The sequence below is a fragment of the Panthera tigris genome, chromosome A2 (genome assembly GCF_018350195.1).
Source record: "Panthera tigris isolate Pti1 chromosome A2, P.tigris_Pti1_mat1.1, whole genome shotgun sequence".
In the NCBI taxonomy this organism is placed as follows: domain Eukaryota; kingdom Metazoa; phylum Chordata; class Mammalia; order Carnivora; family Felidae; genus Panthera; species Panthera tigris.
The window spans coordinates 68593453-68620210 of record NC_056661.1 but is presented as its reverse complement, the minus strand read 5'-3'; the positions used below and the strand labels follow the sequence as shown (position 1 = coordinate 68620210).

Genomic DNA, 26758 nt, shown 5'->3' with positions numbered 1-26758 from the left:
ATGAACAAAGCGTGTGATAGCCTCTTCGTTTATGCTTCCGGAAGCAGGCGCTCCTTGGGTAGGTAATTAGAGAACAGTGGGTGCAGAATGGTGCTTGGAGTTTAGGGTCAACTTTGCTGTCCGCTCCGTAGATTTTACAGGCGATTTGCTCTTTGCTTTAAGAAGAGAAAGTGATATTGGAAAAAAGTCAGCACTTTAGATTAAAGCAAAGCACCCTTCACAAAGCCACAAACAAGAAGCAGGACAGAAAGTCCATGGCTTGTAGCTATCATCCTTGCACCTGCGGAAGAAGTTATAAGATATTCGCTCATCTTGAAGATTTCCAATGCTCCTTATTAGGCTGTTTTAAACACATACATATATATATTTAATTAGCTCGCCAGCTTGGCTCTGGTGCTCATGAATGTCTTGGCATGCACTGCAAATAACAACACATACAAAGTATTTCAGTCCCGGGAAGTTGGTCTTGTTTGTTTTGTCTGTTTTCAAACAATGCCATCCCATGGTTGGGAACACTGAGAGGAACAAATCCAAATACTCTTCCCTCAAGGAATTCTTTACGGATCATTCCCTATAGTCATTCCGTTATTCCTCTATTGGTACCGAAAACACACGTAACCTGTTTTACTACCGCATAAGCACAAAACCACAGGAGTATACCCAACACTGAGAGCAACAGGCGTCTCATGGGTGGGGAGAATTGTGTTCTGGGATGGGTGCGTTAGGGGCATTTTGTTCTAGAGAAAGATCTTTCTTAATTGTTTATCTTGGAGATCTGAGGAAAAGTTAGTGCTATCAAGAGTTGGAAATTTTTGAAAGAGCTTGGGGAAAATGTAAGAGGGAGAACTACATTGCATTTTTGCATTTTATTCTTCATGCATTTTATACAGTAAGCTTCTAGCTAATTATGTATGAAATACCTTTACTTGTAAGAAGACAAAATGTGATGAGGCTCAAAGTATTTTCTTTCGTTATTTTTTTTGTTTTTTTGGTTTTTTTTTGGTTTTTGTTTTTTTCTGTCTTTTTTTTTCTTTTTTCTTTCTTTCTTTCTTTTTTTTTTTTTTTTAATTGGAGAAAGGTTGAAACCGTTCGAAAGGATAAGGGTAGGGAAATTCACTCTTTGGAACATTTCTGCTAACGCGTGTTCAGGTCCACATTGGCAATGATAAACATTAAGGCAAAAACACATGCTCACATTTAGTAGGCCAAAATTACCATTTTTTGGTTAGGTCACTGCCATTGATCGTCTTGTTTGGTAAGTGAGCCATATATTTAACACAGTATCTCCACACAGAAACCTAGTGCCTGAAGACCCCGAGGTTAATGGTGAGTCTCCAGAGAGTGCCTTCACTCAGGCTGGGTAAGAAGGTTCAAAAATGCAAAAGTGATAGCGTAGGTCATGTGCAGCTCTAACCACAAAGATCATGCAAGGGAAATATAGTCAATCTATGTAGAACCGTTAGCATCAGAGCTTTCCAAAATTAAATATATATTCTTGTTAGCTTTTGAAGAGAAATTCTTTGACATGGACTCATTTAATCAAAAAAAAAAAAAGGAAAGAAAAAAAGAAAGAAAAGAAATGATTACATGACTCCTTTAGTAATAGCTAACTGCTTTTGACGTGACACAAAGTATGTCGGGTATTGAATAAAGGTTTAAAAAATGCTAAGAGCAGTAAAACCAAGTAAAACAACTCACTCTTCAGAGAAGGTACTGTGTGAAGTAATAGTTTCCTTTTCAGCATGGTCACTGCAAATTGGTTCACACTTGCTCAACCTGTGTGTGTACCATGGTGCCCCTTTCTCAAATAATCAACCCTTCAGAGGAGACGTCTAAGCCCACCATTCCCCAAAAGATACGAAGGGAACAGCTACTGCATTTTGACCCAACACTTCCAACCATACTCTGTCCAGCATGTGCAAGTTAAAACAAGATTGACACAAGTAGTATAATTAGAAAGAAACTCAACTGCAGACTGTAGAGTATTTTAAGGCTACTAAATTTCTGAACTGCCCTCACATAGGCAATGTGCCATTGTAACATGGTACTGTTTTTGCATTTGTTTGTTTTTCAGCTCGTAATCATTCATCTGCTCTAGGTACATGCATTTCCTAGCATATTTCTATTAAATGAAATGTATTGCTGTCAGGCCAATTGTAAAACATCCCTCCTTCCCCCTGTACGTTAGATTCTACAGCAATTTTATCATCAAATCACTGATCGTTTTTCTCTTCTTTCTGTTTTACGTCTTGAATGAAGAGATATGTGCTCCTTTATCTTTGTAATCCCAAAGATTTAGTAAAATACAAGACTCTTAAATGCTGTCATTTGTCCTGTGTAGTTTTAACAAATAATCGTCATAGTCCTTTCTATTCAGATGTACACTATTCTGAGTACTACATTATTACCAAACATGTTATGCTCTTCTCTAGAGTGTTAATTTTATTATTATTATTAATATTATTATTATTATTTTGCAAAAAGCAAACTTCGGCCGCTCATCATGCTTTATTCTTATCTTCACCGATAGAAACATCTCACTTTTGTGAAGTAATGAGAGCCTGGACTGGCGTTGGGAGCCCTGAGTTCTAATTTCCTCTGCTCCCCCTCGTTTCTAAGATCCCAAACAAGATATGTATTTGTTCTACGTTTTCAAAATTGAGCCTAGCGACCATTTGTGTATTATTATTATTATTTATATTAGTATGACATTGTGCTGGACTGCCTATTTTGCTTTCTTTGGTTTCTTCTGCCTTATGCCCAGAAGCAGGTTAACTTGCTATTTCCTCATAGGACCACGAATTTAAGCCACTCTTCCCCTCAAAAACCCTGCATCCACTTTGTGTATCCGCACCAGCTAGCTGTTATCTCCCGCCCTCTGAACTTCACAGTGTATTGGCTTTGCCTCTCCAATGGCCTTAATATGGCTTACATTGACCCCTGAAAGAAGAATTCATTATATTCATATCTTATCTCACGGATTACATTGCAAGCTCATTAAAGGCAAGGGGCAAAACTTCAGCAATTTTTTACGACTCTCAATGTCGAAAACAATGCCTGGAGAATTTTAAAACTTTTGCGCCCAACACAAAATACGCTGTAAAGAAGAGAGATACCATTATCTCAATTGTGTGAAGAAAATGCACAAGAGAACATGCCCGGATGAAGAGCAGGCTAATAGAACTTAAAGATTTCTCTATGACTCAGAATGCCATTTCGTAATGTCCTTTCACTTCTATTTAATAATGACGACTTCCGTTTGGTTTTATGCTTAAGGATTTCCGTGGTGCTCTCTCAGGTGTAATTCCCCACGCCTTTGTAAGACAGGCAAGACATTTTCTCCATTTTTGCAAATGGAAAAGTCTAAGAAATCTTCTTAGACGTCTAAAGAGTGCAGGGACCTAGCTTCTAATTCTCAGCTCTTTTTAGACCTCATGCAATACCCATTGTCGCATCACCATCACTGAGATGTGGACAAGCAGGCATTTCTCAAGAGGCTGACTGTGACAAACGAGTCTGGCTGAGGAGAAATAGGAAAAAAGAGAAAAAAAAAAAGAAAAGGCTTCAAATATTTTATCTTAACCGTAATTATTATTTCAGAGAAGAACAAAAAATTCCCTCCATTGCTTTTAAAAAAACAAAACGACCTGAAAAACTACCGATCAGGGCACGGCAGTGAGACCTTGGCATTGTCTGCAGTCCGTTGCAGATGGTGCCCAGTTCTCCCGCGTGGTGGGAACCACTGTCAGGTTCAGCTCAGTCCTGCATCTTCCTGCCTCATTTCACTCACTACAACTTTCCAGACGGCAAAGTGTGCCCTGCCCCTCTGAGGTGTCTGCCAGATGGAAGAACTTAGCTCCCTGTTAGCACCTTCCTTTTTAAACTAGTCCATCTGTACTGCCATCTCTTTCCGGCACCCACGGTCAGGAGGCTGGAAGGCACTGGGCATATTTAACAACGCGGCATCACTCTTCTCGATTCACATCAATTCCCAAAATGACTACCGTGCATCGGGGCCTCGACGATGTGTCAGGGAATTTGCATACATTGTCTTAGTTCGCCCTCTAGACAGTTCTGTATAGTAGACAAACAGGTCAAGAACATGCAACTCAGCGACCTGGAATAACTCACCCTAAGTTACATGGATGAGAGGTGGTAAAGTACAGAAATGAAGGAACAGCGAGGCAAGTCAGATCAGCTTAGAAGGACACAAGTCAGTGGGTTAAGCGTCCTGCCCAGAAGCAGGTCTGACTCTGGATTTTGGGTCAGGTGGTCTGTGGGATCAAGCCCCAAGTGAGTCTCTGTGGTGACAGCGCGGAGCCTGCATGGGATTCTTTCTCTGTCCCTCCCCTGTGCACACGCATGCACGCGTTCTCTTTCTGTCTCTCTCTCTAAATATATAAATGTTAAAACCAACCAACCAACAAACAAAAGGATTGGGCACCTGGGTGGCTCAATCAACTTCAGCTCAGGTCATGATCTCACGGTTCATGGGTTCGAGCCCTGCATCGGGCTCTGTGCTGACAGCTCGGAGCCTGGAGCCTGCCTCGGATTCTGTGTCTCCCTTGCTCCCTGCCCCTCCCCCACTCATGCTCGCTCGCGCTTTCTCTCTCTCTCTCTCTCTAAGATAAAATAAAACATTAAAAAATTTTTAAAAAGGACATCCCTTTTTTCTGAAACTCCCTAAGGCAAACAACCTTGCTCCATGGTCTCCACATCTGTTACATCAAGATGTGAAGCTATTATTTGTATATACACTAATCTTTTCAGAGAAAATGCACTGGCCGTAACATACTTCAGAGCAAAAAAAAAAAAAAAAAAAGTTTGATCTAAAGTTTCTTTCCCAACTCTAAATTGATAAATATTGGATATTAAAAAATCATCAGACTTTTAGTTTTCCCAAATATTAATAACAAGTAAAGTTTGTTTTGCTCTGTATAGTGTACCAACTGTCCTATGACATAATATTTTAACCTTTTGGTTTCATAGACTTTTACAGCTTAAAGGTTCATCCAGATTAACTTAAACATTTGAGTAAAAGGTGACTCCACCATCATTCTTCCATGCCTTCCTCTTTCTAAGAACTTCTTTTTTCTAGGAGTGTCTCTGTGGCTCAGTTAGTTAAGTGTTCAACTTTGGCTCAGGTCATGATCTCGCAGTGTGTGAGTTCGAGCCCCGCATCAGGCTCTGTGCTCACAGCTCAGAACCTGGAGCTTGTTTCAGATTCTATGTCTCCCTCTCTCTCTTCCCCTCCCCACCGCTCGCACTCTGTCTCTCTCTCTCAAAAATAAGCATTTAAAAAAATTTAACGAACTTCTTTTTTCCAAGTTTTTTAATTCAGATTGATAGCCTAGGGCCAAAAAAGTTAACTTGTCTACCAGGAAAAAGCATTAGAAGAGGCTATGGGTATTGAATTCAAAGAACCAGGTGGAGCGTTTAGACAACTGTCTAGACACTTTATCCCATCGCAATTCTACCAGCTCTTCAAATATCCACTTTTCCTTGGCCGTGAATATTTTCTGATGGATTAATTTCCTATGTGAGTACAACTTTTCATTGGTTTAGATACGAAGAACAATCGCAATTCAGGGCATCTGTCTACAAATTTGGGCATAATTCTCTCCTTTCTCTTGTTTGAGTATCTACAGGAATTAAAAGGAACAAGAAAAGAGAAAGAAAACAATTTGTCTCCAGTTGTGTGGCTCCACGGTCTTACTCCAGTCTTTATTTTGTGAAAGTGAATATTAGCAAGGTTTATCATCTGAACAAACCTAAAAATGAAAATGCTCCAATAAAAAAAGGAAGCAACTGTCAAATACCTTTTTTTTTTTTTTTTTTTTTGTCTGTAAGGAGGCCAAATTTATAAAGAATGAGTGTCCATTACAGCTCTGGGAACAGACATACCCTTTGACATACTTCTCTTTTATTACAGATTCCAGTTTTAAGAAATGAAAATAGCTGTGTGAGAAAATTTGGGCTAGCTTTTAATGCAATTTTTATTCAGGTTTGCACATACTAAATCACTATTTAAGGGGAAAGGTCAAATAATAGAATGATTTTATCCTATAATTTTTTGAAAAGAATATCTTTTTATTAGAATTCTTACAGATCCAGTGCCAATTTCTTCCAGAAATCCATTTTTTAAAAGAAGTGTGCTTCATTTTGACCTAATACATAAATTGCCTATTTTACTGTGCCCCAGCATGTTGGCAGGTTAGCTGTTTAAATTTCCTTTCCTGCGTTCCTTTCGTCAGCAAATTTACACCTCTATTCTAGCTATGAGGCCTCTTATTGGAGCTGGGGGGGTGGGGGGTGGTGGGAAGTGCAGTTGCCCAAGTACTCAAGATCTGACTGACGAGATGATACGCCATTCACCACAGAATTTTCGAGAATGTAGCCTTGGCAGGATTTCAGGATTTCTACCTACCTTGTACGCTGACTTGAGAAGGAACATATAAAGCGATGGTGCCTCCCACCTGCTAAGGCCATAGTGCATCTCACAACCCACTTTCATTGTAACTCATTCATCCGGGTAAGACTGTTTTGGGTGCAGACCGGATGATGATTACAATGGCAGCAGCTAATATTTCTTGAACATTTGTTATTTCTTGACCTCTGCTTGTGATCCCATGAAGTTACGATAATCATTTTGCTACTTAAGGACCTGACTCTCTGTGCTCGAGTTTACCCAGCCAGTGGGTGGTGCCGCAGACATTCAAAACCAGTTCTGTTTCACTCCAAAAGGTAATTTGCATCATAATTTCCTCCCGTGATTCTTCATGCCTGAAAACTCTAGACTCTCTCCATTCTGCCTATTAGAAATATTTGGAAATATGAGCTGTTTTGACAAAATGGAATGGAGAACAATATAAATTAGTGGAAAACAAAATGTTCTCAGAGTGAGGTTTTTAATACTACATGCATTTAATAACTCCTTTGATGCATGAATAAGAATGATTTATTATTAGCGTCACATCCACCAGTATATAAATAAATGCTGCGGAGAGGCTGGCAACTCTTTACCCACGGAGTTTAACTATCCTTCCTGCATGTATGTTTTCATTATTAACTAGCATATTCTTTATTCATAACGCAAAGGTAGATATTAATCCACATCTTGTTGGTATGATCACAAACCCCCTGTTAGGGACTGCACACACACGTGGTTTTGTTGCAGTTCGACAGTGTTGTTGAACAACGCCACCTTTCCCAAAGAGCTTAAATAAGCACATTCAACTTGGGGAATGTAAGAGAGGAAATTATGAAGACAACTGGGATCAATGTGGAATGACCTTGCGTCAGGGTAGGGCTATGACTGTCTGCCCTGAGTGAGGAAGCTGATACAAAGAGCACCACAGGGGCTCCTGGGAGGCTCGGTCAGTTAAACATCCAACTCTTGATTTTGGCTCAGGTCACGATCTCATGGTTCCTAAGATCCAGCCCCATGCTGGGCTGCATGCTGACACAGCAGAGCCTGCTGGGGATCTTCTCCCTCCCTGTCTCTCTGCCCCTTTCACCATCTCTCTCCCTCTCCCTCCCCCCCACTCCGCCTCTCTCTGCCCTGCCCTACTCTCTCTCCCTCTCTCTCTGTCCCTCCCCAGCTCTCATGCTCTCTTTCTCTCTCTCTCTCTCTCTAAATAAATAAATAAACATTAAAAAATAAGAGTACACCACAGCTAGAATTATTGACTACTAAGTGAAGAGGTAAGAAAGCTGTATTTTCAGATTTGAGCCATCATTCACTAATTGGTGAAATAAAGAATCTGTTGTTATAGATCACCCTTCCCCTAACATCACCAGAGAAGAATTTCTCGTCAAAGAAACACATCTCATATTTTTAGAGAAATGGCAACTGCGGCACTCAGAGTGAAGAAACAGAAGTCGAGGAAAGACAAGGAAAGAAAAATAGCTGCGGAAATGTGATTTCACTTTTCACTTATCCTCTTACATAAATTGAAAAGTAAAGATTTCAACAAAATTTACACAGTAATTTGCCTACATTTAAACATCACCTTTGGGGTGCCTGGGTGGCTCAGTTGGTTAAGCGTCCAATTCTTGGTTTAGGCTCAGGTCATGATCTCATGGTTTGTGAGTTTGAGCCCCACATCTGGCTCTGTGCCATTGGCACAGAGCCTGCTTGGGATTCTGTCTCCTTCTCTCTCTGTCCCTCCCCTCCTTGCTCTCTACCTCTCTCTCTTTCTCTCAAAAGTAAATAAACATTTGGGAAAAAAATCTTAAAAAAATCCATTTTAATTGTACAGCAATGTTTGCTTTTGAGGAAAAAATTATTTGAGTACCTACTGCCAATAGGATGTAGAAAAACCTTGGGGCACCTGAGTGGCTCAGTCGGTTAAGCGTCCAGCTTCGGCTCAGGTCATGATCTCAGGGTTTATGAGTTTGAGTCCCATGCCGGGCTCTGTGCTGACAGTTCGGAGCCTGGAGCCTGCTTCAGATTCTGTGTCTCCCTCTCTCTCTGACCCTCCCCTGCTCACACTGTCTCTCAAAAATGAATAAACGTTAAGATTTTTTTTAGAAAAACATCAATTATATAGCTTCAGAAAACACACCTATTTTAACATAAGAAACATGTTTTGAGACTTTACCCATATATTTTCTAAATTTGAGCCCATGGTTTTATCCTTTTCCTTAATCCAGCCATTTCAAAATTATCTAAATTATAATGTTTTACAAATTATCCTCAGAACAGAAATGACCTTAGCCATCAGAATTATGTAATTAACAGACATAGTTGAAGCATTAAAAATCCCCTTTATCAAGGCATGTGCATACAAGAAAAATATGTAGTTGCCAGGACTGCTTACCAAATGTCCTAAACATAATTTGTTATTAAATACAATTTTAAATACATGAATATTGTTGTCATGGTATGTAATGAAGGATGGTGCAATTGTAATTTCTAATCCTCTCTCTCCATTAATACATAAGGGGCCTGGGGTTCTTTTCTTATAGATTGACTGAATTACATAAAAAATCATGTAACTTGGGCGCCTGGGTGGCTCAGTGGGTTAAATGTCAGACTTTGGCTCAGGTCATGATCTCTCAGTCTGTGAGTTCGAGCCCCACGTCGGGCTTTGTGCTGACAGCTCAGAGTCTGGATCCTGCTTCGGATTCTGTGTCTCCCTCTCCCCCTCCCCTGCTCACACCCTGCCTCTCTCTCTCTCTCTCCCTCTTTCTCTCTCTAATTACATGCTAAATACAATAGTTAGACACTGCATTAACACCAAAAATATCTAGACATAGTTCATATTTATAAAATACTTATATTTTCAGATTGTTTGAAACTGAGTTTTTACATTCTAAAGGGTTTTTCTTTCTATTTAGTACTTGGCGATCTTATTATTTGCTCCCTACATGTAGGGTTTTTCAAATTAAGCCTTTACATTGCTAAGAGAAGTGAGAAAAATTAATAAACTTATTTAATCAGAAAAATTAAAGCTCAAATGTGTTCCAGGGCTGAAGAAGATGTTGCTGAGATTGTGTCTATAACACAAAACATAAATAAAACAAGAAAAAAAGCAGTCCCATAATAGACCCCCTCATTGCGCAATGCCTAAGACCTGTCTACTTTAAAATATAGAGTGACTGCATTAATCTTTATTAAAGTATTTTTGTCTGTGAAGCTAATAAAATTTCTTCATGTAATTTCTTGCAGTTTACTTTTCAACAGCTCTATAGTCATCAGCTTCACGGAATAGGGAATCCTAACGCCTAGTTTTACCATTGGCTTTAGTTCAAACACCAAGAGTTTAACCTGTCTTGGGTTTGTTTTATACATATAGGGTTCTAAATTCACGCAAAAATGCTCTCTCAGGCTTTTTAAAAGACATATTAAATAAAACATAATTATCACTTATAAATCCTCCGGGGTACTAATTTTCCTTGATAGCCCCAATGACTGCACCATTATTCATCACTCTGAAATCCCTCTGAATTGGGGGCCGAATGAGTCATGCTATTGAGAGGAAAATGATTGCATGATATGTAATTTATGGACTTTATATGAGTTTGATTAGTTTCATCAAAATAAATTTATCAAGATCACACTCGTTATGTTCAGAAAAATAAAAAAAAAAAATAATTTGACCGTCAGATTATCCATCCAGCTCACAGGAAATAAGATGCAGTGTTCTTAACTTCAATGCTACTAGAATTTCTGAGAATTCCTACTTCCATGCTAGGACTTCTAACGTATGTGTGCACACACGTGTGCACGTGTGTATAAATATGTGCATGTACACATACATGTATGTGTGTATATGTTTTTAATTTGTCATGACCTCCACAATCATACACCATTATTTTACCTTGCCTTTTTGTTTTTATTTGTTTAATATATTTTATTTGTTTGTTAGTTTGTTTTCTCTGTCATGAGTTGCCTGTCACTGGACTATCTTTAAATCTGGGAAATTTTAAATGATGTGTTTTTTCCCCCCAATATAACAAAAGTAATAAATTATCATCATATAAATGTTAATGATACACACAAAATAATTAAGCAATTAAAAATCATAACATCTTGGGGTGCCTGGGTGGCTCAGTCGGTTAAGTGTCCTACTTTGGCTCAGGTCATGATTTTGCAGTTTGTGGGTTTGAGCCCTGCGTTGGGCTCCGTGCTAAAAGCTCAGAGCCTAGAGCCTGCTTCAGATTCTGTGTCTCCCTCTTCCTCTCTGCCTCTCTCCTGCTCTCTCTCTCTCTCAAAAATAAATAAACATTAAAAATAATCATTACATCTTGACTTCGGACATACATTTTCATATATTTCTTGTCATTTTTCTATGCAAGTATCTCAGATTGATTTAAAGTTTTATATCCTATATTTTTGACTTTAATGTTTTGTCCTGTATCTTTCACATTATATTATGTGTTGAATCTTACCTAGTTTCATTAAAACTTGATTTTAGAAGCTGTGTAACAGTCACTGTATGGTTTTAACATTTTAACACATTCATTAGGTAACTTCCTTGCTGTTGGTCATTTTTGAGTATTTCCAATTTAGGGATGACCTCTGTAATTAGCATGGGTCTGGGCCTACTTCCCACTGATCTTTCTGGAATCTCCTCCCAGGAATATTACTTCAAGCACAAGTGGGCCACATAATCTAAAGCCCTGTGACTGATCTTTCCAGATACATTTTTCTCCAGAAGGAAAGTACCAATTCACCATGTAAGTAATCATATACCAAAATGCTTGAGTCCCTGTAACCTTGATGATACATATTGATTCTAAAAATCTTTGCCAAGATTATATGTGTCAAGTTTGAAAAAAAGACTAAGGTTTTGACTGAGACTGCATCAAGTCTATAACTGCTTTTGAAAAACTTGACATTTTTTAAATTGAGATCGTCCATCCAAAGACACAGCATATTTATTCATTTATTCAAACCTGAACTCTCTGAACCAAGTGTTCCAATGGTCTTCATATTTAGAATGCTTGTTATTGTCTTTAAAAAGAAAACTAGATACTGTATATCTTTCGTTTTTGTTGGTACTGTTGAGAATTATTATTATGCCCCAAATATTTTCTATTTGGGTATTGCTGTCCATACCCAAATAGGCTTAAGTGTATTTTGCTATCTCTAAGTCATTTAGAATGGAGTACATAATCATAGTATATGTAAAATTGATATTATTTTATTTTTTTCCTAAGTATTAGATGTACATATTTCCTTGTCTGCAGCATCGTGTTTTACTTACATTTGACTTAATCAAAAAATTTTAATTTCTTACAGTAAAATGTTATTTTCACTTGTATATTTTGTAACTTTAAATCTTGAGAGCCTCAGGCACCTGATTTTATGCTAATCTTTCTAAACCTGATTTTTCTTTTCTGCTCTGCTCTTTAATTAATTTGAGTTCATCTGGATATATATCCTAAATTATGACAATGTTTCCTTTTGTCACTTATTAATTAAATCAATCCTTTCTTAATTCTTGTATTTTTTAGTTCATCAGTATGATATTATTTTATGTAATTTTAGAGCTTCCCAGGCTTCTTATTTTCTTTCATCCTTATTCATATTTGTGTTCTTTTGCTACCTTTTTAATCATAGTTACTTAATAATATGCTTCAATATCTGGTAGGTACAGAAAAAGGAACCAATCACTGCCAGGTTTACCCTGATAGATAGTTAAAATACATCATGTCACTTACTGCTGGAAATGACCCTTAGGGCATATGTGTTAATATTTCAGTGTCATAAATAATGACTCCTGAGGTTCAGAGATATTTTGTACACAGCTCACTCAACAAACAAGCTGAGGGTTATTGGTTTATCTAAATCCATTTTATTTTTTTTCTCTTTTTAAAGCTTTTAACTAGTCTCATTTGTTTATGTTTTCAGATATATGTTTAATTATTTTACAATTTTAAAAATTCTGAGGGTCATTTTTGGAAAGCTTGAAATTAATTAAGAGAGCAGCCGAGGTGTATAATTGTGGTTTCCAAATACATGTTGCTTATTCCGGCCACACAGTTCAAATTCCTAACAATCCTTTGGAGTTTTATTATGCTTTACAATAAGGATCTAGTTACAACCTTGGGCAAGACAGCTGGTGGCCAATATATTTAGTATGGTTATCTAGGGGGAAATTTATCATCAACTAATGGCATTGTGACAGAGTAAAAAAGGAAGTTCTGAAATTATGCACAACAAAACGTGGGCCAGGAATGAAGACTCAGTCTTCCTTCTTTAATTCATCACCTACACACACTCAATACACACACTCCGCCACAGTGGAGCCAGGTGGTGTAGACCATGTACTCTCAGGACTTCACGGTTCCTAATAATCATCATCATAATAACAAAACACATGCAACAACAGTCCTATTAATACAACAAGTAGTTATCATTTATTGAGGGCTTGATCAATGCCGTGCTCTCCCTGTATCTAATTTCATTGAATCCTCAAAACTCGGTGAGGATTATACCATAATTTCCATTTAATAAATGAGGATATGGAGACATGACCAGCTATGAGTGATGGACATGAGATGGGGACGGACGTCCTTCTTAAGTGCTGTGCCTACTGCCCCTGCTGGTGAAGGCCAGGGCAAGAGGCAGAAGGTCTAAGGAACACCTTCCTGTTTATTTCTACCCCTTGAAGCTGATATGAATGCACCTGTGGTAACTATAGGTGGCAGCAGCGATCCTTGGGAGAAGGAACCCTGCATTTTCTCTTTTAAGATGTGTGTTACTTTGGCCAACCGAACTAAGTCTTTCCAGCAACTTCTCAAACCTTTGGTCATCTATCCAGATAGCTGCTTCTCTGGCAGCTTTCTGAAATCTCAAGGATCATGCAATCATTAGAGACAAGAGCTTAGAACCCTGACAATTCTGCTTTATGGCTCCGTAATTACAGAGCTCCTGGAAATCACAGGTAAACCTTAATGTGTCCAGTCGTGCATTGAAAAGCCCTCCCAACATATAGCTGGCCCTTGGTTTTATAGACCCAGATAGGTACTGAATTTCAATGAGTGAAGTATGGTTTGCGAGAGAATTTAGCCAGTATAGACTTTTAATCTACATAATTCCGGTTCAAACATGCCTCGAGCAGATTCCTTGGCCGGTATTATCTAAAGCACTGCCTCAAATCTATTTTTCATCTTATTCATAGACACTTGATTTACATAGCAGCCATTTAACTGATAGAATTACGATGATCAAATTAATTTAACCTGTGTAAGCAGCCAAGTTGGATCATTTAAACCAAAATCAACATTGAGGTCTAAATCATATCATGGGCTTTCTACCTGGATGCAACGCACCATTTCCTCATATTTTAAGTGAGGAAAACAATCTCCTGCAAGCCCCTCAGCCCCTCAGCTGCCCCCTCCCATACCCCCACCCCCACCCCTACCCCCACCCCCACCGGCAGCTTTGAATCCTGTTTCAGGATCATTCTTACTAGATCTGGCCACTTTTGGAAAGCAGCCATGTTTATCGGCAGCAGGGGAGCTCCAGGAGCTCTTGGCATCTAGCAGCTGTAGCAAGGCAGCTGCCTCTCAGTGTTCAGGTTCACCTCCTGGTGAAAACACAATCATCATGTTTCGGAGTTCAGAGAATCAGCGTCCCTGCTGAGTGACTAGAGACTCCACACGCGGAAACAGAACTACCCCTTAACCAATGGCCAGATTTCCTGTAAGTGCCAGCTGCAGATCACGGGAGTGAAGAGAACAGCTTTGCACAAGTCTATCTCTACACTGGAAAATAAACGATGGCCAAAGGCCAGTTTCAAAAAAAAGGATTTTGTAGCATCGAACACATGCATGCCTATCTCCTAGGAAACGATACAAAATTCTTTTCTCGCCTATAAGAACTTTGTAGAGCTAACGATTTTCGTAATTTGCTGCACATAAAAATGCTTCTTTCTGGTTCTCGATTCAGACTTTCATTCAGTAGGTCCTGGGTGGAGTCTTTGAATATGAATTTTTAACCAGCTCCCTTGGTGAGTCTGGCTTAGGTCGTCTGCACTACACTTCGAGAAACACTGTTTTAGAGTCTCGTTCAGTTTTGGAATAGTGGCAGTATTATGTACTTATGCAAATATAATTATAAGGAAAAAAACAACAAAAACAAAGATTTACTGTCCCTCTCTGTTTCCCTTTCCTCCAGCAAACATGAACTCCACTTGTTCCAGGCACCTGGTGGATTGCAAATGCAAATTGTAATATTTGGAGCCTACGAGTTATAGTTGGGTGACCGACTATCCCCTGAGCCTGAGGCTTCCCAGTAGGGCAGAATCCAGCCAGGAAATGAGGAAAGCCCCAGGAAAAATTCCTACACTACACTACAAGGCACAATGGCTTCAAAGTTAAGTGTAAACAAGTTGCTTTGAGCCCTGAAAGAGGAAACAACCAATTCTAAGACGAAGGAGGAAGCTTTATAAAAGAATTTGCATTTGAGTAGGAACTCAGCAAAGAGGGAAGGGCCCACGCAGGGAAAACACAGTTGCAAAGTCACAGAGGTAAAACAGTATCTGAAAATGTTGCAGAAATACCAATTAAGAAGATTATGGGCGTGAGGATTGGGAAAGTGGGAGCAACAAGGCTGGAAATTACACCACGCAAGTTTGCGATGGTGCTTTGGAAATAGTAATTATATCATACTTGCTCTGTTGTGATCTTTTCAATGCATTAGAATTTAAACAGGCAAAGTATTAGGAGCTGTTGCAAGGGATGCGGAAAGTGAACAGGCTCCATCTTGAGAACAAAGTCTCTATTGGTGGAACAGGAAAAAAAACGCAGTTGTTCAAGGTTATCTTAAAGAGACCATTTGGAAGACTGAATAACTGATTCATTGTGGCAACCGGAAGAAGAGGAAATAAGAACATTTTCAAGATTTCCACAAGACCTGTGGATGGTGATCATGTTGTTAAAAGGATTGGGGAACCCCGGAGGAAGAACATTTCTTTTTGGTGAGGAAGCTAAGACAATAAACTCAGTTTTGAGTTGTTTGCGTTTGGGGGCCTAACCTAGATATCACTGTGAAACAAACCATCCTACAACTCTTTATTATTTCTCAGGAGTTAATGTCAGCTGGGCTCAGCTGTAAGGTGCTGGTTGAAATAGCAGCGAGGGCTGAAGGTAAAGGTTGGCCCGCTTGGGCTTCTGTCAACTCAGTAAGGCGGTCTCAAGGTAGCTGTCCTTTTATGACACCTGGCTTCTAAGAGGCCAACAGCAGAAGCTAGAAAGCCAACAATAGAAAGGCTAGGTCTCTCGACCGGGCATTGCAGTGCTTGCATAACATTACCTTACACCTTCCTGTCTAAGTGTCTCATGCCAGCAGGGCTGGGGGGGGGGGGGGGGAGCAGGGAGGAAAGGCCCCACGTGTCAATGGGTACAGTCAACAAAGGTGCAGCCCTCTCTACCCTGCCACAGTGCTTGTAGAAGGCACATGTGGAGATGCACTGGTGGACCAGAGTGAACCGCAGTCTGGCTCTCCAGAAAGAAATCAGAACTGGAAACGGGTGGAGGAGTTTTCTGAGGGAAAGTTAGCAGTGGAAATCCTAACAGTGGATGAGAAGTTCAGGGAGTTGAGAATGGAAGAGGTCTACATTCAAGAGAGGCGTTTTGGGGAGAAGCCAACAAACGTGAAACTCTACCAGCCTATCAAGAGGACACGGGAAGACTGATGTTCCTAGCAACTGCGCAGGACAAGACAGGGGAGGTGAGGGGACCGGGCTGGGGACTGACTGCAGGGCTGGCAGGGAAGGAGGTGCTAGGAAGGCGGAGTGGGCGCCGGCGCCCCCTGCCGGATGGTGGTTCGCGGCTAGTGCCTTCAGTCCAATTTGCCAGTTTTCCAGGCGTGGGGAGGGGTCCAGCTGCCGGGAGAGAAGAGAGGGACAAAGGGAGGACTGGACGGTGGCCTGTGGGGGGCACCTTTGGCTCCTGGAAGGGGGATGAGACGGGAAGAAGCAAGTAGACAAGGGTGTGTAGAGGGAGGTGTTTGGGGAGGCGCGAGCGCTCCAGTACGTCTGGGTGTTCTCTGTGAAGATGGAAGTAGAATCAGGAATTTCTTCCTCCTCAGAACATCTACAGGACATTTTTTCAATGTCAGTTATGGGTGCACAAAACTGAAGTTCAAAAGAACTGGCAATGAGAAAACAAGGGGTTGCAAAAGCCAGGTTTTGTCTATCCGTTTGCTTTATCATTTTCCCTCATTATTTTGGTTTTAATTGTGCATTAATCAAGTGAATTGAAAAGGCGATGTCATAAAGATAAACAGTTTAAAGCCGGAGGGTCCAGTCACATGCTCACTAACTTTTGGAAAAACGGGACTAGCTATATTAAATGATAGTTAAATGTATCTTTATCTTGTGATACGTAGATGGTAATAGGCTCTTCTTCCATCTTTTTTTTTTCATGTAAATTTCTGTTTTTAGGAAAACTGGTTAATTGTATGACAATTTGAACATTATATCTAGGTATATATACAGAGTTACTTTCAGTTAGTGCTTGTCCTACAGAGAGACAAAAATCCTTTGACAGAAAAATACTATGAATTAAGAGTTGAGTAATTCAGCCTAAATAATTTACTCAACCAAGTCAAAGACTATCGTGAAGAGAAAAGGCCAGATAAACCAGCCTTTTGTAACCCAGGTTAATATTGCAGTGTCTTATGTACCATGGATGAAGCATGCCTCCTGGTAGCGAAAATAGACAAAAGGTTACTATCTTGGCCTGTAAAAGCAAGATTTTAATTTCTGTGTCTTCATTATGTCTTGCCTTTAATAGAACAAGGGGGAAAAAAAAAGATGCATGATGAATGGAATTTACAAATATCGTGTTTGCTCACAAAGAGAGGAAGTATGTCTCCCATTTTTGTGTCATTGTGCCTGGCGTAGAAGCTCTTGGAAGGATGGAGAGTGAATAAATGAAGCATGGGTATTGAAATCAGCTTTATTTGGACATAACCTGGAAAATTATAAAGCAAAATTATAAATCAGGATGTAGGTGTTACAGTGAATCTACTATATAAATATCCATCCCAGATACTGTATTGTATACAATAATTGTGCAAGCTCAAAAACTTACACACATATAGAATGGGTGGCTGGGCAACCCCAGCTTCTGAAGTAGTTAAAAAATGTTACTAAATGTATCAAAAATATTTTCTAGTATTTCTACTGGTAGAAAAACATAGACATGAAAGATTTGGATATATTTCATATTAATCTTTGCTATAAGCAGATGGCTTTGGATGCATATCTGGATGCTTATGCATGAAGTCTACATCCTTTCTTCCATATGCATATATCCATGCATATCTGGATGCATATCCATGGATGCATATCCATGAAGTCAGCATCCCTTCTCCCACTTTGCTTTAGAGAAAACAAGTCAAGCTGGTGGTGTGGTGGAAAATAAGCGGTGATTCCTACTTGAAAACTGTTAGAAGATATCTAGAGTTCTACCATTTAGCTCCAATCACAATACTGAGAAAAATATATTAAGATAAGTTAGCTATTTTGAGAGTAGGTTACTTAATCCAAAAGTAAATAATTTAGAAATAGAACATTTCATTCCATGCTTAAAATCCTCCATTGGAATAGGTAACCCATTTGATTTTATTCAGTGGAACAGATTTATGATCTCTAGTTTGGAGTAGTCTATGTAGGCTAATAATTTCACTTCCATGATTTGGAGTTCTCCCTAATAAGGTTGTAAACTGTCTGCTGAGGCTACTCTAATTTTGCATATAGTGTCTAGCTTCTGTTTTTATCTTTGCATGAAGGGGAGGGGGACAATGTCTCCAAAGACGTTGAATCTCTCTTAAATAATGGACACAAAAATTCTAACCACTAGGGGTGTGTGCGTGCGTGTGTGTGTGTGTTTCCGTGTGTTACATATGCATATGTGTATATACATATGTATACATATACATATATATGTACATATATATTCTAGCTGTGGTCTTGTTTTTTAACTTGGGAAACAAAAGAGATGATAAGGAGGAAAATGAGACAAAGCCACACAAACTGAGCCTTAGAGAGGCTAAGGGGCTAAGCTATTTATTCATCAGACTGGCAGAAACTGCCAGGACCAAGGCAAACTCACCCATGTTTAAAGGCGATGCAAACCCCCAGGGACCCTGAGTCAAGCTCTCCACACATCATATCCATTAGCACGTGATGAATAAGAAGGAAGCCTAGGTTGGCACACATTATCTTAAAAGTGCTGTTCACCAGCAAATATGTAATATATATGTACACATGTATCTGAAACTATCCTAATGAATGCCCAGGTTTTTGTATTTGACGGCTAAAGTGACCTTGAATGTTAGCAGTGTCATTTGCTACTACCAATAGTAGTATCAATACTTCTTCAATGATAAACGGTGAAGGGAAAAACTTAAAGAACGATAAATTAAGTATTTTTATGCCGCCTGCATCCTGTAATATTACGTCAAGTGTTTGAACAAAATACAGAACAGTCACGGGGTCGTGCAGGGGACTGCTCATTCCAAGAACCCTTTATCCCCCATCAAGGTTAAAACTTCAATGAGTTTCCATTGGCTGAGTGATTGCATAAATTAATGCTATTCAGAACAGCTTTAACTTGCACAGCTGACTTGGGAAATGTGTGACTAAGCTCCTAAATTGGCATCGAAGGCACATTTGCGGGGAGTTGCCGAAACCCTGCACTACTTACTGCCTTTCATCCCCCCTCACTTCCTCCCATTATCATTATCACTTTCATCACAGGCAGCTGAAGTTTCTCCTTCAGAATCAAAAGCCCTTGGAGAACAATCCTGCCTTCAAGCTAGGGGCCGCTGAAAATGTGTTGTCTCTTTCATTTACATTTTGATTAAGTGAAAGTCTCTTAATTTGGGCCATTATCGATACATAAATCTGTAGAGAAAATGAACATGCATTTATAATGCGACCAACATGACATGATTTACTGTTCTTCTAAGGTGTAAATACAGAAGGAAAAAAAAAAAAAAGTCCAGCTCTTAGGTCCCCTGGACGTGTACACGGCCAGAGACTAACGGGGCGACTCACGTCCTCTGGGAAGGCCCCGCGTGCTTCATCTCGTCATCATTCCAACTGCACTACGTCTCCAATTTTAAAACCATCATACACAAACCTGTCTACTCTACTTGACCGATCTTCCTGTGGGAAGGTTTGTGAGTGGTAAAATGAAAGGCTCAAAATGGGTTTCCATACCTGATTGTGGACTTTGTTTGGGGATTTTGGCTACCGCTTGAGGGCTGGAGGTGGAGTGCATTCGCTGGTTGCCAGAGCTGTGGATGCTGCTGGGAATGGCCACTGAGACATTCTTGCGAGGCTTCATATCCTGCAGCCACATGGGCGAGGCTTCGAAGGCCTGCATCCTCCTAGCATGGCTGTTGGCATTGACTTTCAAGTAGGCCTGGGCTTTGTGTTCCTGCAGCTCTCCGTAATTAGCGTCCGTCACCCTGCATTCATACAAGCCTTCATCCTTTTTCCTCACTTTGGAAATCTGAAGCTTGTGAGAGATGTCATTGCCTTGGACTTTCACTGTCTGAAAAATTGCAGGTGGAAAAAAAAAAAAAGTGCTACATCAAATGATTTTGTTCCCATACGTGCTCCTAAGCTTGCTAATGTTGGAAAATGAAAGGGTCTTAACAGCCTCGTAGCCACAGTCAGAGAGCTATTTATTTTCTCAACAGTCAAATACGAAGGTTGTATTTATCCCATTGCACTAACAACTGGCTTCACAAAATCATGGGGTAATTAGTTCAATCCGGCCAGCGCCAGAGTCTCTCAGCCCCGTGGTCCCCAGATCCTAGGTTCCAGGTCTGCCATTTTCCAACCATGGGATTGACCTCCGCCTGGTTGGCTCCGTTGAACGAAATACGGACATAATAAGGTAAAGGATATAGTTTGTACCGCCTCTTGTCATCGCTTCAGGCTACAACTCTGAGAGATCACAAAACTATGTTGTTGGGGACACCAGGGTTTAAGTGAGAATGTGTTTTTATCCCCACATTGGGGATGCCTTACTAAAGGTAGTGACACAAGGCTTGAATATTAAGTATTCTTCTCAAGTGTTTGGTGCAGGCTTACCAACAGTCATGGGGTGGCATGACTTGGGGTGCAGATTAATATCACCTGGTCTTATGGGCAGCGTACATACTTCCGGCAATGATAGGGTTTTTATGCTACTGGAACTGGAGAGGCCATCAATCAGACGCTGGTTTGATTTTCAAGAGTGAAACCGGCTTTCTTATTTCTTCTAATAATTTTGATGCCAGATTAACAGCAAAATTATATATAATTGTAATATGTAAGATTATATATAATTTTATATTATGTCAAATATACATATACACATAGATATCCATAAGTGTCTTTATCAGAACAGCTAGATTTTATATACATCATATATTATCCATGATTGACAGGATGATGGATTTCATAAGACACCCAGGATTTAAGGCCTTGGATGATTTTGAAAGGCAGGGAAAGAAGTGAAGAAGGCATACACTTTCAAATGCCCCAAGTAATTAAGAAAACTTGGGGAGCGCTCATCTGTTTTTACCTACAGAGTTGTATACAGTTTCCAACAGTTGAACCATAACCATAGTATGTATTTATTTGTATGCAAAATTACTTATAAATATACTAATACTATAAAAATAATGGGGACTAATCATTTCAAATATAGTCAGTTGAGTCTCCTAATAAAGTTTGAAATAGTTGGAGTACTTATATGATTATTTTTTTACGGTAAACTGAGATTTGGGGGTTTGGATCCGTGATTCTCAGCACTGATTGCACATTAGAATCCTCTAGGGAGCTGTTAGAAAATGCTCTCACTTGGATTAATGTGGAAACATTAAGTCTGCATCTCCAAGAGGTGAAGCTATCACAATGTTTCATAAAAGAATACCTGAGAATTCTAAGTTAACAACCGCTGGTTTAAGACACATGACATGGCCAAGGTCACCTTGTAGGTAAACTGGGAACAAACTACTTTCTACCTCAGTTTATAACGAGAATTTTTTGCTGATTCACTAGATTTTATTAACCTTTGGCATAGATAATACTGTTAGTCGCAGTATGTAGTAGCTGTGTGCATGACCGTGTTTCTTAACCGCATGCTTCCTTAGTTCAGGATGTGGGAAGCTATTTTCCTTACCACTTTTTGGAAGATATAGGCGTGGGTGAAGGGTGAAACCTGACTAGTCAGTGAACAATCCAGCCACATATATATGTATATAAAATGAAATACTTAAGAAAAGTATTGTCAATAATTAATTTTACCCGTGAGCCTTTCTAGTATCGTGTGAAAACAATAATTGTGTGATAGCATAATAATTGAATTAAAATATTCTAAAGTCGATAAGTTTATCAAGGTAAATTGTAGTTTTGGGTTTATGTCTTATTTTTGTTTGATATTTGCTTCCATGTTTAGATTATACATTTACATTTATTTTATAAAATATTAGTTTCATATTATAAAAATTATAGAATATACAAAATATTATGTATTTTTATAAAATACATGTATTTTATAATTTACATATATCAGTATTTTATAAAAGAATTCCTAAACATATATATACGCTAAGGAGACCTTGTACTTCCTGATTGTACAACTATTTCATTTCTAGTAATGGAATCTTCTTTATTATTTATGAATGAGCTAGGCAGTTCTATCAATATAAAGTGATTGTAGGAGGTTTCAGTTGTGGTGTAGTAAAAAGATACAATTTTCTTTTTATTTCTAATTTCACATAGAGTTATTAAAAGTAATAATCAGGACAGTCGAAATACATCTCGATATTTTCGATAGGTCAACCTCCTCCACTATGTTTTATATTTATATTGGCTTTGGCTTTATATGATTTTGAGCACTGGCATTAGAAATACATGGCATGCATTATGAATCACATTGAAAATTGAGTGTTTTCAATACAATTTCAACATCCCGTTGGATGCTTTAATTTTTTCCTGCCTAGGAAGATTTTCATAAGTTAGTGTTTTACTTCCTATGAAAGGATAATTCTTTCTATGATTTTGAATGAAGATTAGCCTTGCAGCGCTACAGGCTTACAACTATTTATTTAACTGTTAAAAAAGAGTGAGAAAAAAAGCGTCACACTCTTTGGCCGGCAAAATGAGTCTTTAGTAATTGTTTAAATACTTAGGATATTAAAGTAAATAATTTTATTGTGTCATCTTTAAATCGGCTTCAATTTTTTTGGGACCCAGTGAAATAAGAAAGGAAAGACTGGTTCTCGTCCTGCGTTCGTGACATTGCCGTTCTCGGGGACAACTAGTTAAAAGGCTTTTTAAAAAACCTAAAATTCACTAATTTTCACCTGGGGCCTGCCTGGCAGCTGACAAAGGCACGCGCCCCCTGTCGCCTGTCGCTGTGATACTCACGCTGATCTTAGTCCCGTCGTTGTCCGGGTCTCGGTCGGGCACCAGCTCCACCTGCGGGAGAAGGAGACGACGCTCAGACTCGGGACCCCCACGGTCCCCATTCCGTCCCGGGGGCGGCCGCGTGGAGCCTGCCCGACGAGCCCCGAGCGGGGGCGGTAGGACCGTCTCCGGTGGGGTGATTCAGAAAAGAGACCGACGAGGGCGAGCGCGGCCCAGGCCACCGCGGCGCTGGGAGCGGACCGCGCGGGGGCGCTGCCGAGTCGCGCGCGCGGGGAGGTGGGTCCCGGACGCGCCGGGCCCGCGAGGGGGCGCGGGCGCGGGTGGAAGTTTGCGGGGACGGGATTCTGCGTCTTAGCCCAGCCTGTGACCCCTCCCTGGGGTCTCTGCCAGATTTTCCTTTTTATTTCCGCTCCGATAAGGCTGCCGTCTCTTTTGCTGAACTGTTCAATCTCTGCTCGGACCCTCTTTTCCTCTCTCACCGCTTCTTCCCTTTTCCTCTTCTCCTTTTCCCAGCCCTGCTCCGTTTCTCCACACCTTCCTTTCCCTTCTCACTCCACCCCTCCGCCCACCTCTCCGGGGTGTTGAGGAGTCACCTCCGGGCCCCTCCATCGTTCACTCCCCATCCCCTCTCCCTTCCGTCTTTCCTTCTCTCCCCGCCTCTTTCCACCGCCCCCGCCTCTCTTCCCCCACTCCGTCGCTCCCTTGCCCGCCTCCACTTACCCCTCCTCTTTTCCCTTCTCTCTCCCCCTCCCCCAATCTCTTTTCTGACAACCTCAGTCGTGAGAACTGACGCTGTGTGTGTGTGTGTGTGTGTGTGTGTGTGTGTGTGTGTGATGGAGGCACAGAACAATCCCTCTCCACCCCACCGTCCCGGAAAGGGGAGGAGAGTGTCCTGGGATGTGTCAACACAGCAGTCCCGGAAGGACAGCTCCACCATCGCCGGTACTAAAAGGAGGAAGTCATTCCCAGTTTTAACTGGGGAAGACTCCACAACAGGACGTCCTCCTTGGTTTTAACGTGATATCAGCAGGACACATTCCTTCTCACTGCCTGGTATTGCTGGCATCAGTCGCGCTAACAGAACCACGCGGGCCCCCGGGGGCGCCCCCTAAACTGGACACCTAGAGGACTAAGGGGGTGAGTGGGACACACTCAGGGGGGCGTTGCGGAAGACGCGACTCCGCTACCTGCGCACCAGCCACCTCGGCCCCGGGCTCCAGGTCCTCGGGCCCCCGCAGAAACCACCACTGGATCTCCAGGTACACCGAGGCAGAGCCACTCTGGAAAGCGCAGGACATCTCCACATTCTGCCCCTCGGTCGCTGTCACGTTCCGCGGAAACTCGGTGAATTTTGCTGCAAAACAGAAATGCATCTTGTTGGAATGTACACACCACTCTCGTCAGCTTCTCTTTCCTTGAGAGCTCGCTACATTTTTCTTGGACTTAAAAATCAGGGCAACAAAACCCCTCCGTGACATCTCGGACTTTGCCTGGCTCCCCAACCCCCCTTCCTTTGCCTCGTTCCTGTCTCATTTTTGGGATCATGCCTAAATAACTTTGTTGTTGATGAAGTCCAGATAATGGAAAGGCTAACAAGCTTGCCAAATAACTCCCCTCTGTTAGCCAAGATGCCCACATACCTTTTGTCAGACTGCAGCATTACCCAAAACTTACAGAGGGATTCAGTGAGCTACATTTTTGACAAATCTGTCAAGCTGATCTATGAGGAGAGCCTCTTGCGCTAAGTTTCTAAACAATCTATGACTAACTGGATGTTCATATAACAGAGAATGGATCGTGATTACCTGTCAAAATGCACCTTCCTGATATATCAAAACAATGGTTAGCAATTGCGATGTTAAGACCACAGCAGTGAAACAAGTTGCACACGTTCTAAGCTGCGAATATTTCTTTCTTTCCAGATTCACCTTTGTATTTGTTCTCATCAAGCCATCACGCTGCCAATTGCTGTACATCATGGCATGTAAGAATCACACCCCTCATTTGAGTTCAGATTAAAGACTATTTTGAAGCCACCAGAGATATATATTTTTTTCAGTGTTTTCACTATCGATCTTGACACTGCTACTCTGCAAAATTCAGAGTTAAGAAGAAACTCACGAAAATGAAATGTTCCCTTTTCCCCAAAGGCATTTCTTCAACATAGAATGCTTTGGGTGTTTGTTCTTATCTTGTCTAAGGGACACTTTGCAAAGAACTGATGTTTCCCTGAAAGTAGTCTTAGGGAGATTTGTGGGTGATGGAGGTGCACAACTACAACGCACACTCATGGACAGGACTGGGGGGCTGTAGCACTGATTTTGGGTGGGTGCACCTTCCCCCCACTTTTTAAAGAGAGGCACCGTCAGTGTCTCTTTTCAAAATTTTGTGAAATACCAAGACGATCTCTACCGAAGTGGAACCGTATTTATACTTAAAGGAAGTAGCGGATGTTAAAGAAGACATTCGGCTCTGAAAAGGACTTTTCTGTTTCAGCTCCCAGGAGGAAGATAGCATTTCTGCTTGCAGAAGTGATGCAGTCTTCTGGCAGCAGAGATGTGATCTGTTCGTGGTGCTGAAATGATCACTGCAGCCTGCGAAGTCCTGAACAACTGGATTCAGCAGGCTGCTGCTGTTTGTGATGCAAGTCGTGCCTTTTTATGGGTCCTCAGAGGAGTCTGTCCTTTGATAAACACACATGCAAACGAAGTCGCAAGGACCCAGAAAAAGGAAACTCTAAACCAATTCTGCCTACACTGAGGACTGGCAATGGAGAGCCCCCCATCCCCAGCTCTGTTTGTTTGCGATGATTATGTATGCATGAGTGGTTACCCAGTGCATGCACACAGATACAAGGCGCACATACACACACGCACACACACACACACACACACACACCCACCCCTGTGTTTGCGCTTGCACAGGAACCCACTTCATTGTCAGGCACCAACTAGGCTTGCTCTCAAATCTAGCTTGCCTACTATTTAATAAACTTTAAAGAAAAATGCCAAACAGAACACTATTCCACCGTTACTTGCTAAGAATCTCACTACATCTGCTTGGCCGTTCTTTGAATGTAGAGAACACACACACACACACACACACACACATTCCACAAGCAAATGTATATTTGCCAATGAGCACACACTTACCTTGAGAAGAGAGCCCTTGTTGTACATATAAAACGGAAAAGAAAACAAATCCAACATACGCCAAAAAGATCCCCATCATTCCAAAAAGGGGAGGGGGGGTCACATCAGTGTAGCCGACAGCCAAAAAGCCCTAAAAGAAAGGAATGCAAATGTATCAGAGGCTCGGTCTCAGAGCCCTGGGCGCGACACTGCAAACATCCTGCTGCTGGTTCAGCGAGCACTGGCTTTGGGGAGAGGGGAGCGCAATTCGCAAAGGTTAAAACCAGCTGGCTCGGATTCGGAGAGGCTTCGAGTCCACACTCGGGCTTGCAACGCGGGGAAGTGCCTCAGCTGCTTCGCTGCCTGCTCTCAGCTACCTGGCAGCTCGTCCAACGTCAGCCCGCTGCTCCGGCTTGCGTGATCACTGCCCTCCCTAAACGCCGAGCCAGCTCGGGAAGTGGGGAGTGGGCAAGGGGGGCGGGCTGGAGGACTTCACCGGGCTCGCCGCGCCGCAACTTTTCCCTCTAATGGCTGCGATGATGCCTTTAACTCTCTGCGCGCCGGACAGCTCCCCTGCTGCCGGGAACTCGGGCCGGGCAGCCCGCGGCAGGCTCGGGGCTTGGAGGCTCCGTCTACGTTTTCCTTCTGGGGAGCAGGAGCATTTATTTTTTTCCAGTTTGCTTTTTTCCTCCATGGATTGACTCCTTCTTGCCTCGGCAGACCGGATCGCTC

The 26758-nt window shown here is 41.2% G+C and overlaps 1 protein-coding gene across 2 annotated transcripts; it reads right to left on the bottom strand.

Moving 5' to 3' along the window:
- VSTM2A (V-set and transmembrane domain containing 2A) lies at positions 1 to 26126 on the bottom strand. 2 transcript variants are annotated; one of them, XM_015543240.2, is made up of 5 exons: positions 26048 to 26126; positions 24083 to 24249; positions 22896 to 22946; positions 19689 to 20025; positions 1 to 155 (listed from the first exon to the last, which is right to left on the bottom strand). In XM_015543240.2, the coding sequence occupies exons 1-5, from the start codon at positions 26124 to 26126 to the stop codon at positions 67 to 69; spliced, it is 723 nt and encodes a 240-aa protein (XP_015398726.1). In that variant the 3' UTR covers positions 1 to 66. The 2 variants fall into 2 exon arrangements, with proteins under 2 accessions (XP_015398726.1, XP_007094835.1); XM_007094773.3 differs by lacking the exon at positions 1 to 155 and adding an exon at positions 201 to 280.
- Between the last annotated feature and the right edge of the window lie 632 nt (positions 26127 to 26758).